At 31.0% G+C, this 12,786-nt stretch overlaps 1 protein-coding gene across 2 annotated transcripts; it reads right to left on the reverse strand.

The window, feature by feature from the left end:
* Nucleotides 1-674: 674 nt before the first annotated feature.
* LOC144998775 (putative RNA-dependent RNA polymerase 5) lies at nucleotides 675-7,602 on the reverse strand. Of its 2 annotated transcripts, XM_078958505.1 has the most exons (18): nucleotides 7,548-7,602; nucleotides 7,025-7,465; nucleotides 5,993-6,587; nucleotides 5,785-5,923; nucleotides 5,515-5,589; nucleotides 5,218-5,404; nucleotides 4,899-5,124; nucleotides 4,724-4,811; nucleotides 4,476-4,619; nucleotides 4,089-4,160; nucleotides 3,936-4,007; nucleotides 3,735-3,841; nucleotides 3,513-3,661; nucleotides 3,217-3,442; nucleotides 2,905-3,130; nucleotides 1,706-1,848; nucleotides 1,311-1,612; nucleotides 675-1,235 (listed from the first exon to the last, which is right to left on the reverse strand). In XM_078958505.1, exons 2-18 carry the CDS (start codon nucleotides 7,329-7,331, stop codon nucleotides 838-840), a joined length of 3,456 nt encoding a protein of 1,151 aa, XP_078814631.1. In that variant the 5' UTR covers nucleotides 7,332-7,465; nucleotides 7,548-7,602; the 3' UTR covers nucleotides 675-837. The 2 variants fall into 2 exon arrangements, with proteins under 2 accessions (XP_078814631.1, XP_078814630.1); XM_078958504.1 differs by lacking the exon at nucleotides 7,548-7,602 and having other exon boundaries at nucleotides 7,025-7,522.
* Between the last annotated feature and the right edge of the window lie 5,184 nt (nucleotides 7,603-12,786).

Below are 12,786 nucleotides of genomic sequence, written 5' to 3' on the forward strand. Positions count from 1 at the left end.
AACTCGAAGAAAAAAAATATGCTACCTATTGGTGCAGGGGCAGTTTTAGTATAGGGCTCGTAGTCCCCTGACTTTTCCGGAGACAATGTAAAATTCTTTGAATTTTTTTCTACTATCATGCAACGCTTGACTTTCTTGTGACACCCCCAAATCCTATGCCTACCCTATATTGATGTAATAACTTTTTCAAGTAGTTGGAGGATCATCATCGAAGACATGGCCAAGATAGCATCACAAACTGCACATAAAAATTTATGGCGAGACATAAAAATTATCGACATGTCTAACTTCGATTTCACGTTGCTCTTATCGGCTCATAGTACCACAGACAACTAGTTTCGCTGTCAAACTTTACGGATGACCTTAAATTAAACCTAAAATTTGTCTCAATTTAAACAAAACACAATCGTTTATCATTTACTATTTCTTTCTAACTTATTAAGATAGCGGAGCATCACAACATATATAATTATATGTCCCCAAGGGTTTTCATGTTGTCATGTGCATGCCATTCCCAGTTACAACTTGCATCCATGCAATCCCTTAGGTCTCCTTTGTGCACCAACATGTAGTCAATCTGAGTATTATGGCCACCTCTTTCTAAAGGAATTTGTTAGAGTCAAATTGTGTGTAATTGCATCCCTTTGCTTGAAAAGCTATAAACCCCATCAACATGACCAATAAAAAATACATTTGATTTTATATATTATACACCGATATTCACTACCTACTTACACAGGGACTCAAATGTTACCATTAACTAATCCTTGGTACAACAAACACATGCCTACATAGCTATACATGTTACATACGTAAATCCACTTCTACATCTACATGTTAAATAAACATGGATAAAACAGCTACTTTGAAAGGAATAGACTTTCCAGGAGTCTTCATTTGATGAAATGAACAGAGAGCCTCACCAGCTACCTTCCACGCAAACCCACACTTCTTCACATCTCCATAGCTCCGAGCATAATCATAACTTACATGATAAATCGCAAGGGCCTCATTGTAAATATCATCAATCTTCCTACTACTTGTTGCAAAATCCTCAGTCCCATACAGCAACTGTTTATATTTTTTAATCACAATATTCGCAGAGTCGTGTTTTGATTCATCTCCTGAATTCATAGCATCAGACATTTCATGCCTGTATGAGCTGTACCATTTCTTCCACAGATCTAAACAACCCTCTGGAATCTCCACATTGAAGCACGGAAGTTTCCAGATGTCTATAAAAATGAATATGCTTTAGTTAAATTCTAAAACAATATATTGTAGTAAATATAAGTGGAAACGGGTCCCACCTTGTATTGATGCATTATCAGGGAGATATGCCTTGGCAGTATCATAGATTAGTCCTAGAACAGAAGATGAATTATACGTCTTGTTTTTTTCAAGGAAATGGGGGTATTTTTCTGGCAATAAATATTTTGGAATTTCAACTGTTTTCCCACTTTTTGGTGCATCTAGAGCATCATAATACAAGTCAACCAATTTAAGTAGTTTTTCTTTAATCATATGCTTATTGTTAACATCATCTTCTCCCAAAATCAGATATTGATCCATCCATGTAAGCCACGCATCAGCTGCTTTACCAGCTACAATACTGAAAAAAAAAAAAAATCAAAACATTATTTTTATCAAGTGATAAAATGGGGTGTTGTTATTTATTAATATTATGAGAAGTTGGAAAATGTACCTCTGTTTTTGTGTAGCAAAAAGTTGAGTAAAAAGCTCAGTCTCCAATTCCTCATATGAGAGGTCACTGGGTTTTTTGCTGGGCCCACTTGGTGTTGTGTGGATCCTTTCCCAGGGCTTGCTTACTTGGAAGTAATGCAACAGCTGAGAGTGTACATGAATAAGCAGCTTAGGGTTTGTTTTGGTATGATGGAATGGAATTCAATCAACAATGGAATGGAAAGAGAAAGGTAATGGAATGGAATATGACATTCCGTTGTCATGTTGTTTGGCTTGAAGGAATGGAATGAGTCAAGTCAAGTCAATCAGACATTTAGTTTATTATGCGTTAATTAGAAAACTTAAATAAAACAAAATATATTATTTCATAGAAAAAAAAAAATTAACCAAATAAAGATATATCAATAAATAAATTGCATATAAACATATTTCATGCCGTTTAATAGATATACTATATGTATTTCCAATTGTCAAAAAACATATTTATCATTTAAACAAAATTGTTCGGAAAAAAAAAAAAAAAAAAACAAATATTTTGAAACCTTAAAATAGAATATAATAAAATTTATTTTTAGTTAGTTTTGGAAAACTTCAAAAACTATATATAATTTAATTTAAGTTCTGAGATTTTTAATGCTCAATTCCATTCCCTCTTCAATACCCTTTGTTTTTTTAGTAAAATACACTTTTGGTCCCTGTGGTATATCGATTTCTCTACAAAGTCCAAAAAAACAATCTTTTTGCATTTTTCATCCCTATTTCATTGTCTCTTATTTTAGTCCCAGAATTACAAGCCATTCAGAGATGGATTATAATTATAATAAGGGAGAAGTTCATTATGAAAGTTTACAAGGACATAGATTAAATTTTCCCTTATAATAAAGGGGTTGAAAATGTCAGTGTTCAAATTTGAGGGTATAAAAGTGAAATTTTATAAAGTAGGGAGGTGGAAAATGGCAGGGGGTGGAAAGTGCGAACATATGAAAGTCTAGGGACCAAATCTGCCAACAAAAGAAAGTTTTGTGGCCAAAGTTTGAAATAAGAAACTTTGTTGGCCAAAATAAAAAATAAGAAAGTTTTGTGGCCAAAGTCTAAAAGAAGAAAGTTTTGTGGCCAAAGTCTAAAATAAGAAACTTTTATGGCCAAAGTCAAAAACCATAAAACTATACTATTCCTAAGCCAATTTGTTTTAATAATTACCTGTGGGCTTCTAGAGACCCAATAAAGATCTCCATCAAAGTCACCATTAGCAATTTCACTTCCCACTGATCTCTTACCCTTGGTGGAAAAGAAAATACCATATTTAGCATTTCCAACAAAATCTTCCAATTCCGCTACATATCTTGCATTTAAAATGTGTATATCCCCAAAATGAAGCCCTGGATTTCTATACACCAACACTTTTCCTGATATCTGACCATTTTCACTGTCAAAAAAAAAAAAAAAAAGAATCATAATCACCAAAATCTAATAACATGAGAACAACTTATTAAAGTAGAAATTAATACATACAGAATAATGCAGACTTCATCACTATTCAAGATTCCTGTAGGGTCAGCTGTCCCTATAAGATAAAAACTTTCATTGACTGGAAGCTTTCCACCACGAAGACCTTTTCTTTCTTCATTTGCTAAAATTGACAAACGATATTGAAGATAGGGTTCATCAAGTGGAATTCCAGATCCAATCATTGCTACAGATGTTGCAGAATCATCCATTTGTCCATAGTTAAGTCCAACTACAAAAACAAGATTACTATTCAGAAATAAAAATAATTCCAAATTTTATATTGATTAAAAAAAAGTTACCTCTAACTGCTGCACGCATACTTGAGGATACTTTTTGAGCTTCTTGTAATGTGGTTTCAAGTAAACCTAAAAAGTATTCTTTAGGAACACCTCCTACACTTAGAAGTGCAATCAAGTTCTTTGATAGATTAGCTTTCCTTGGTCTTCGACTGAAAAAAAAAATGAAGAAATAGAATATAAAGATCATATTGTTTAATGTGATAAAAGCAAATGAAAATTTACCTTATGGAAACTATCTCTAAAGAACTGAAGGAATCTGAATCTGAAAGCCTAGAATCTTTCTCCACCTTTATCATTGAAGGTCTGACTTGAATTGTTCGGGGTTTAAGCTTTAAAGAAATATTCAAGAAAAGGAATTAAATTTAAATTGTTTCGGTATATACAAAAAGTAAAAGTGATGTTATTATGAGCAATGCATTTTACCTTTTTGTTTACAAGAAGTGTTCCTTTGACAGCATATCCTTCTTTAAACAATCGGCATTGGACAAGTAAAGGCTAGTAGAGAATCAAGCTTTATAATATTATGGAACATTCTAGAAGCTTCTACAGAAAAATTAAGATAACAACTTTGTTTACCGATTCTCTAATGCAGGTTTCTGTGCCTTTAGATCCCGATGATTCTTCCTCAAGCTTGAGAAGATCAACAAACTTGTAATAAATTGGAAAAACAATAACAGGGTTAGATAAAAGTTTGTATTTTGTAAAGTTTTGTGGTGTAATCCAATCAAATCATAAAAGATTCAGACATTTTCCAAAATAACCATTTCAACCTTTACATCAGGTTTCACCAATATAATGTTTTTTGTGTGATTTTCCCTAGATCAAAAAACCAAGTTAAAGACCCAAAAGGATAACAATTGGACAAAAATATCAGTGGTGAAAGACTGAAACTCTGAAAGCAAGAAGTGTGACACTTTCTTTATATATGAGTAACTGAAGTAATGTAAATGTGAAAATATTCACCTCAAAAGTTCCATCATGTTTGCCTTTGGCTTCAATGAAATCTTTTGCACACAACATTGCCAAATCTTCTGAAATAAACCCTGTCCCATCTGTATGTATGAGTGGTTCACCATCTTTATCACAAACAACATTCCCATTCTCATCCTGTAATCCAGAAAAACTCCATTAGTTGGATTAAATTTTACATTTATAAAACAAATTAAGATATAAAAGAAGGATATAGAATTATAGATATTAGATATACACACACGACAAGGGATATCTGGAATTCTTTCAACATGCACAGAAGAAAGATCAACACAAAGCTTTATTGTGTTTGATAGAGCAAGTGAACATCTGTAGTCAAACAGAACTTAAGGGAAGAATGAAACAATGAATAAGTGAATAAACAAATGGAATAAATAGTGTTTGTTGTAGACTCACCTAGAGACGTATTTAGCCATGTTTGAGACCATATGCACATGCATGAATAAACATCTTGCCTCATGGTTTGTCTTTTTGAACAAAATGTAAGGGTCATTTTTGTCTTTCCATGGTGTATGAATAGATTCTTTTCTAACAAAATAGCATTTTACAGCCCATGAAGACACTTGTTTCTTCTTACTGTATGCTTTAGGATTCTTGTTATCTCCTCTACCATCTTTAAATGCTGACAAGATAAAGATAGCACAGGGTAAACGGTAAAAACTAATGCATAGTAGAATAAAGTTACAAAAGAAGGGTAAATCCGTAAATAGCTCACCGAAAAGACGATAATGACGCAAGCCTATAGAAATTCCTCCAGAGATCCTCTGATAAGCCGGAATCCAGTTACAATAATTGGATGGGGTGTCAGATGTCTCAGGGTCATCTGTAAATTGGACAATCAATACATTGTCATCTCCTAATACCCTTTGTAGGTGAGTTCTTCTAGTATTAAGATATGGTCCCTGAAATAAGGAATAGCAAGAAGATGTTGAAGAAACAAAAACTAATGATACGTTTTATATAGCAATCAAGATGCTGCAAAAAGAAAGATAATGAAGAACATAATACAAACCTTGAATTGGTGAGTTCCATCTGCACTCACATAACAATGATAAAGATACGTCTTTCCAGAATCCCAATCAAGATGCTGCGAAAAGAAAGATAATCAAAATCTTGCAATATGAAACAAGGTTATCTGACTATAGAAAGTTATAAAGGAAAAGGGCAGCTATACATTACTAATACAAGTTAACCTTTTGAAAGAAAAAAAATGATAAAATGAGTTTTTCGATGCATACATTATTAACAATTTTAATGGAAAGTCATGAAATGTCTTGCATACCATTGCCCTATCACAGGGTTCACAATATGTTCGACCATATTTGGCCCAGAGTTTAGCCTCAAAATCAATCATTGACAAATTTTTCATATCTTTTATTTCAACAGCATCTGTATCAGAGACAACATCTTCAAGCTTTTTCCTGTGCACAACTTTAGCTAAATTATAAGTAAGTGAAAATGAAAGTATTTGTATTCACAAGTGTACTAACCTCCCAAGATAACTATGAACCATGAACAGTTTCCTGAATTCAAGTTCATCAAGGACCAATGACTGTAGGCTAATTGCAAGACTACTCGTATGGTCTGAATGATTTGGAGTTGATAACATATTGCCAGGAGTGGGCCCTCCAAAAGTACCCTTTGAACTAGAACACTGCAACAGTGTTTGCTGGTTTTGGACTGAAGGAGAATGATAGATGACATTTGGAGTGTCAAAAAAGTGTTGTTTTCCCTTACTAGAATTAGCACCATCCAAAGTAGAATTAGATGAGAATGCAAGTCGCTTGCTTACAGTAGAAACAAGAACATTGGGATTAGAAGGGTTTGAATCTTTTAAACTAGAGCATGGTGAGAATGTAAGTTGCTTTTGGGCTGAAACAATATGAGTTGCCTTTGATGATTCAGCCAAGTGATAAGTAGTGGTGTTTGGAGTTGCATCCTTCAAACATGTAATTTGCTTTGAAAGTGAAGAACCACAATCATCATGTGGAGATCTATGGAAGCATTGAGGAATGGTTCTGGTATTGGAACTAGAAAAAGGCGAATCGAACTGCTTGGAATTTGGAGAAACATGGCGTGCATATTCTGCACACAAAGATGAACACAAGTTAGCATTGCCACATATACAAGATTTCCTTATTACAATTTAACTTTATATCAGAATGAAACTTATTTGATTAAATTAAGGTGTGCTAATAAAGCATTTTGGAAATTGACAGAGGTATTAACTTTAGTTGCATTTTGATCACCAAAAGTAATTCATTGTACTACTGATATCCTCCATTGTACAACAAGTTACCTTATTCGAACTGACCAAATATACTGTCCATTAATGCGAATATTCCAAACAAAATCATTCATAAGAATGTATACAAGAAATTGAAGACGCGTAAACCCTAAATCACAACAGAAACACAAAGAAAAACAAACGCAATGCTCATGATATGAGAGATCACTACGATCTAAAACAAGGATCGTAACGAAAGACAAAAGTAAGTGCTTTGAAGAGAAAGAATAATTACTGTTGGGACTTCCGGAAGCGGAAGAAGGAGAAGGAGATCGTTTATGTGGTGAACTACAAACGCCGTGAGGGGAAGAAACCCCAGCTGAACTCGCCTTCACCATATGAATAATGAAACCAGAAAACGTACGGATATTGCTCGAAGCAGCAATTTTATTTAAAATTTCGATTGCTGATGCTTCAGTGATCGTTGAGAGTAACCGCCGGGCGGAAACATCGGGAGGCGTTATGCGTTTCTCTACGGATATCTTCTTGATCAGTTCCTCGACTGAAGGTTGTAGAGGAACTTCAGTTGAAGAATCTAACATTCCAATAAACGAAGAAAAATGTAATAATCTAAAGTGTATAACTAATTTTTATTGTTCTACTAAAGTTTTGATCGCCGGAAACAGTGTATTGTCGTCGTCGGTGAAAACTCCTGCTCGGAGAGGGTTTTGTGAACCTGCTAGCAAGGAGAGATTTTTCTTATTAGAACATTCTCAACGGACAATTTACATTTTAATTTCATATTCATCTTTTTATACCGTATAGCAAAAGTGTCCCCGATCCCTATAGCAAGATAGTCAAGTTTGTCGTTTACCAAAATTATGGATACTACCATTAGTCTTATATATAAAAGAATATTCATCAAATCTAGATTTGAATGTGAAATTTAATATATACAAATAAATAAGCATCGTATACAACATCGGTGACGACCATTCCCCTCGTCTCCCACGATCGATAACCAATCTTCCCCGGGAAGGAAATGAGTGGATTGAAAAGGAGAAAAGTGTTTTTGAGTTTTTTAAAGGAAAAAGGCAACCTCTCTTTCCGTTTAAATTTGTACGGATAATTATTTTTATATTATGTAAAGTATCGGTAGAATTATTTAGAATTATTTGTATTTATCGTTTGTATTAAAATAGTGTTGGTAGGATGTGATATAAAGTGTAAGATCCTTCATAGTTTAGGGGTCTATATTGTAAATTATGTGTGTCGTTTTGCAATCAAACGATTGCAACAATAATTGTAACTGGCTCCTTCGAGCCTATAAATAGGGTCTTCGTCCATATGAAATAAACAAGTTAATTTAAGTGTTTAAGACTTGAGTTGATCTCAAAGTTGTTCTCTGTTGAAATAGTTTGTCTATTTCTGAATAGCAGAGCTCTATCCAAACTATCTACATAAACATTCAATTATTCAACATAATCCATCATCAAGACAATCCAACGCATCATTCAGGTATAATCTTATCCTAATATTCATCTTTCTGTAATGTTGTTAAATTTGGTATCAGAGCTAAGTATCGTTCTTATTATGATTGTGAATGGTAAATCTTTCGTTCATATGAATACATGTTCATTATGCATCATCATAATATATTCTTATGAATATTCATCGTTACAAACATTCATCGTTATAAGTTATTATCATAAACTCATTATTAAAATCAAATACTACTATCCACCTACAATTTAAACATATATCGACAGAAGGTTTTTTTTTTTTTTTTTTACAATTATGACTATGTACCAAGAAGTTAGAAACACATTTCATATGTCAAAAAAAAAAAATTTTAATTCTCTGACTTCATCATAAATATAATAGTATTAAAAACCTCACCATCAACATCTTATTAGAATTTATAAATCGTAACTTTGAAAGAAAAAATAAATTATCATTTTGTTTCTAAAAATTATAATCATGAGTTTTTCAAGTTTAAATATTAACAAATAAAAAATCTTGAAGATAAAATAACAAGAATAATTTATTAAATATGTCTCAAGAAATAGAAAATACACCAATCATTATTAATAACGAAGAAAATGAATCGGGATACACCTTTGATACTCTAATTAATAAAAATAATATTAATAAAGATGCTATAAGAAAATCAAATTTTACACTATCTGAAAAACATAATTTTAGATATAACTCATTGAAAATTTTCTTTTCTAGAAAAAATATTATATATTATGGAAAAATTATTGGAGAAGAACCAATACCAATAGAATCAACACAAGGAAATATTATTATACCAATAATAAATAAACAACAAATTAGAAATAGATTATCTAATATTAAAGAAGTAGATAGAACAAAAATCGCTTATATTCATATATTAATTATTCAAATAATTTTAAAAAGTATTTTTAGCGATTTAGACACACCAATCCTTACTAATAAATGAAAGTTTTTTTTTACACTTGTCATATTCTCCCTCATTTTGACACATATCATTTTCTAAGATTTTTAAAATTATTATTTTCCACTTGTTATTTTTTTTAGGATTTCACATTTCATAAAATAAAATTTTAATAAATTCTAATGGGTTATATATATATATATATATATATATATATATATATATATATATATATATATATATATATATATAAAGTTATTATTCTATTAATTTGATAATATATTCTCATAAATACTCCAAAAGATTATATTTTGTATTGGAAAACATTATTTTATAAAATATTTAATATTTATATATTTTCATATTAAAATTTTACTTTTAATAAACCCGTATAAAATACGGGTCTCACACCTAGTAGAATTAGAAATTAGAGATGATCGTATAATTAATAATCAAGAAAGTATTATTGCAAAAGGAAAAGGAAATTCAATTGAAGGAAAAAGAAATTTTGATATTAATATACAATTAGGATTAAGTCTAAAAGATAAAAATTTAAGTAATAGTATTACCGTACGATATAAATTATTAAGACAAAATGTTATGTTAAAAGGGAATCATCCATTTACTATTACATATCAAATAAATTATGCATTAACAAATTCTCATCATAGTATTAGGTTTAAAACAGAAGATAGAATTTATATAGATAAATTATTAACCCTTTATTATCACTTGAATCACCAAATATGACTAATAATAGAATTTTTAATGAAACTAATTTCCAACCGATAATAACTACTCCATTAATAAAAAGAAATCCAATTATAGAACCTCCAATTTCGACTATAACAGGTAGATTTTCTATATCAGAGAATCAACCTACAACATCTACTAATAGCCAAGATGAAAAATTAGAAGACATAAAACAAATGATTAAATCATTAAGTTTAAGAATATGACAGAATCATCTAGTAGTCCTTTAAAATATTTTAAAACACTCGAAGGTTCATATCAAAATACAAAACCATGCATACCAGATAAAGAAATGATTATAGAAATACCATAGAATTTACCACAAGGAACAATATATAATATTGATCTTGATTCTGAAGAAAATAAATCAATAGGAGATAAGTTAAATATAATTAGTCAAAAATTAAATAATATTATAGAAATAGAAAGTTTACTTGTACTAAAACAAATTCCTGAGCTATTACAAAGTTTAACTCAACAGAGAATATTACTTGAAAAATATTTAATAATAAAAACTATTAAAAAAGAGCCACGTAAGAAACCGCTTGAACAAAAACCACTCACTATTAAACCACCTTTTACATGGTAAAAATAAATAATGAGCAATAAAACTCAAATATATTGTAATTTCGATAATAAATATAAAGTCGATTTACTTAAAAAATTATGGAAAGATTTAGAAATTTCCACAAAACATTTAAAAGAAAAAGAATCTGAAGTACAAAAACTAATTTCTAAAAACAAAAATTATACTGCATATCAATTAATTATAATAGGAAGATTAAGAACTCAAATTAATCATTTTAAAATAGTAATAAAAAAACATTAACAATTCAATTAATTTTCTTTCAGACACCTTAATAATTTGTTAAAATGAATTCAAAAGTACAAATTAATTTTTCAAAAGATAACATGTTTTGGACTAATATATTAAAAAACCATTGGAAAATAAATTCTAATATCTCTAATACCATTCAACATTTAGAAAAAACTTTATCATATGAACAAAATTGTTTGATAAGATTACACTCGAAAAATGAAGAATATATTAATCAATTAAAAAAGATATCTCGATTACAAGAAGGAATTAAGAAATACAAAAAATCATAAAATCGTAATTTAAAAACAATACGCAATGCTTCAACCATTTTAACAAACACAACTTGTTAGTATGAAAACTTTACACAAATATAAAAATTTATAAACCAACTCTAATGAGTAGAAAAAAAAAACAAATATTAATCCAAATAGTACCTTCATTACAACCAAAATACAAGAAAAAGAACTAGTCTCATATATAGATACAGAGGCTACTTTATGTTTCGGAAGAAGAAAGATATTAAAAAATTGGGAAAAATTAGAAAAACCATTAAAAATTACGATTGCTGATAAATCAATTCACAAAATTTGGTTCGTAGGAAGAGACATAGATATAGTAATTGAAAAAGCACTATTTAAAACTCCAACTATATATCAACACGATTCGGGAATAGATTTAGTAATAGGAAATAATTTTCTTAAATTATATCAACCATTTATACAAACAAATGATCATATAAGCCTCAATCACCCAACAAAAGGTATTATAAAAACTACAATTATCAAACATTTTGATCTTATTAAAATAATCAAACAAGAAGTTGGCTTTCAACTACGCATATTACTAACATTCGCTCAAGAAATTGCTAAAAAACAACTCGAAGAAGTATGTAGTGAAGACCCGTTAGATCATTTAAAAAATAGAAATAATCAAGAAATAATAATATTATTAAAAAACCCTAATGATGAAGTTAATATTCCAAAAAAAAATTCCATATAGTATCAAAGATGTATATTAATTTAAACAAGAATGTACTGAATTACTAGAAAGGGGAATCATTCGACCTAGCACAAGTCCTCTGCACCTGCATTTTATGTAGAAAATAATAATGAAATAAAACGAGGAAAACGAAGAATGGTAATTAATTACAAGAAAATGAACGATGCTACTATTGGAGACTCATATAAATTATCACGAAAAGAATACTGTAACATCCAAAAATACAGGCCAAAAATTTCATTTTTAATTACGTCATTTTAAAACCAACAGTGTAATAAAGCATCTGTAATATTATGTCATGTCAAAACCAAAGTAGAAATAATCAAACATGTTATCATAAAACAAGATCAGAGTGAAATCCCAAAGATCTCTTGTGCGGGAAATCATAGTGTGATGCGCTGCGATCAAGCCGGCTCCTTTCCTTTAAACACGAAGTACCTGAAACCAAAACTGAAAACCGTAAGCATGAAGCTTAGTGAGTTCCCCCATCATACCACATACCATACAATCATATAACACACATATACTGTCAGGCATATCTGGGTGCCCGACCTACCCCTTCGGTCCTCTCGACCGGATACTGCCTAGCATATCTGGGTGCTAGCCTCCCCTTTGGTCCTCTCGACCGGATACTGCTTAGCATACCTGGGTGTTGGGCTCCCCTTCGGTCCTCTCGACCGGTAACTGGGGACTATTTCACCTCCTAACACTACCACATAAAAGCATAGCATAAACACATAAGTCATATATTGCCTAGCATATCTGGGTGTTAGCCTACCCCTTCGGTCCTATCGAACGGTAAGTGGGGACTATTTCACCCCTACTACTACCATATAATATCATTTCACATATATCATAATCTGTCTAGCATAGTTGGGGTACTAATCTACCCCTTCGGCCCTATCGACCGGTAACCGGGGACTATTTCACCCCCTACTACCACTATCACATAAGATCATATCATGCTAGCACATAAACATAACAAGTAGTAGCAAACATAGACAATTATCACAAAGACAATCATCTAACAACAACTCCTACTGGTGGGCCGGCATTGTGGCCG

This window comes from Lactuca saligna, chromosome 5 (assembly GCF_052625555.1).
Source record: "Lactuca saligna cultivar CGN05327 chromosome 5, ASM5262555v1, whole genome shotgun sequence".
Taxonomy (NCBI): domain Eukaryota; kingdom Viridiplantae; phylum Streptophyta; class Magnoliopsida; order Asterales; family Asteraceae; genus Lactuca; species Lactuca saligna.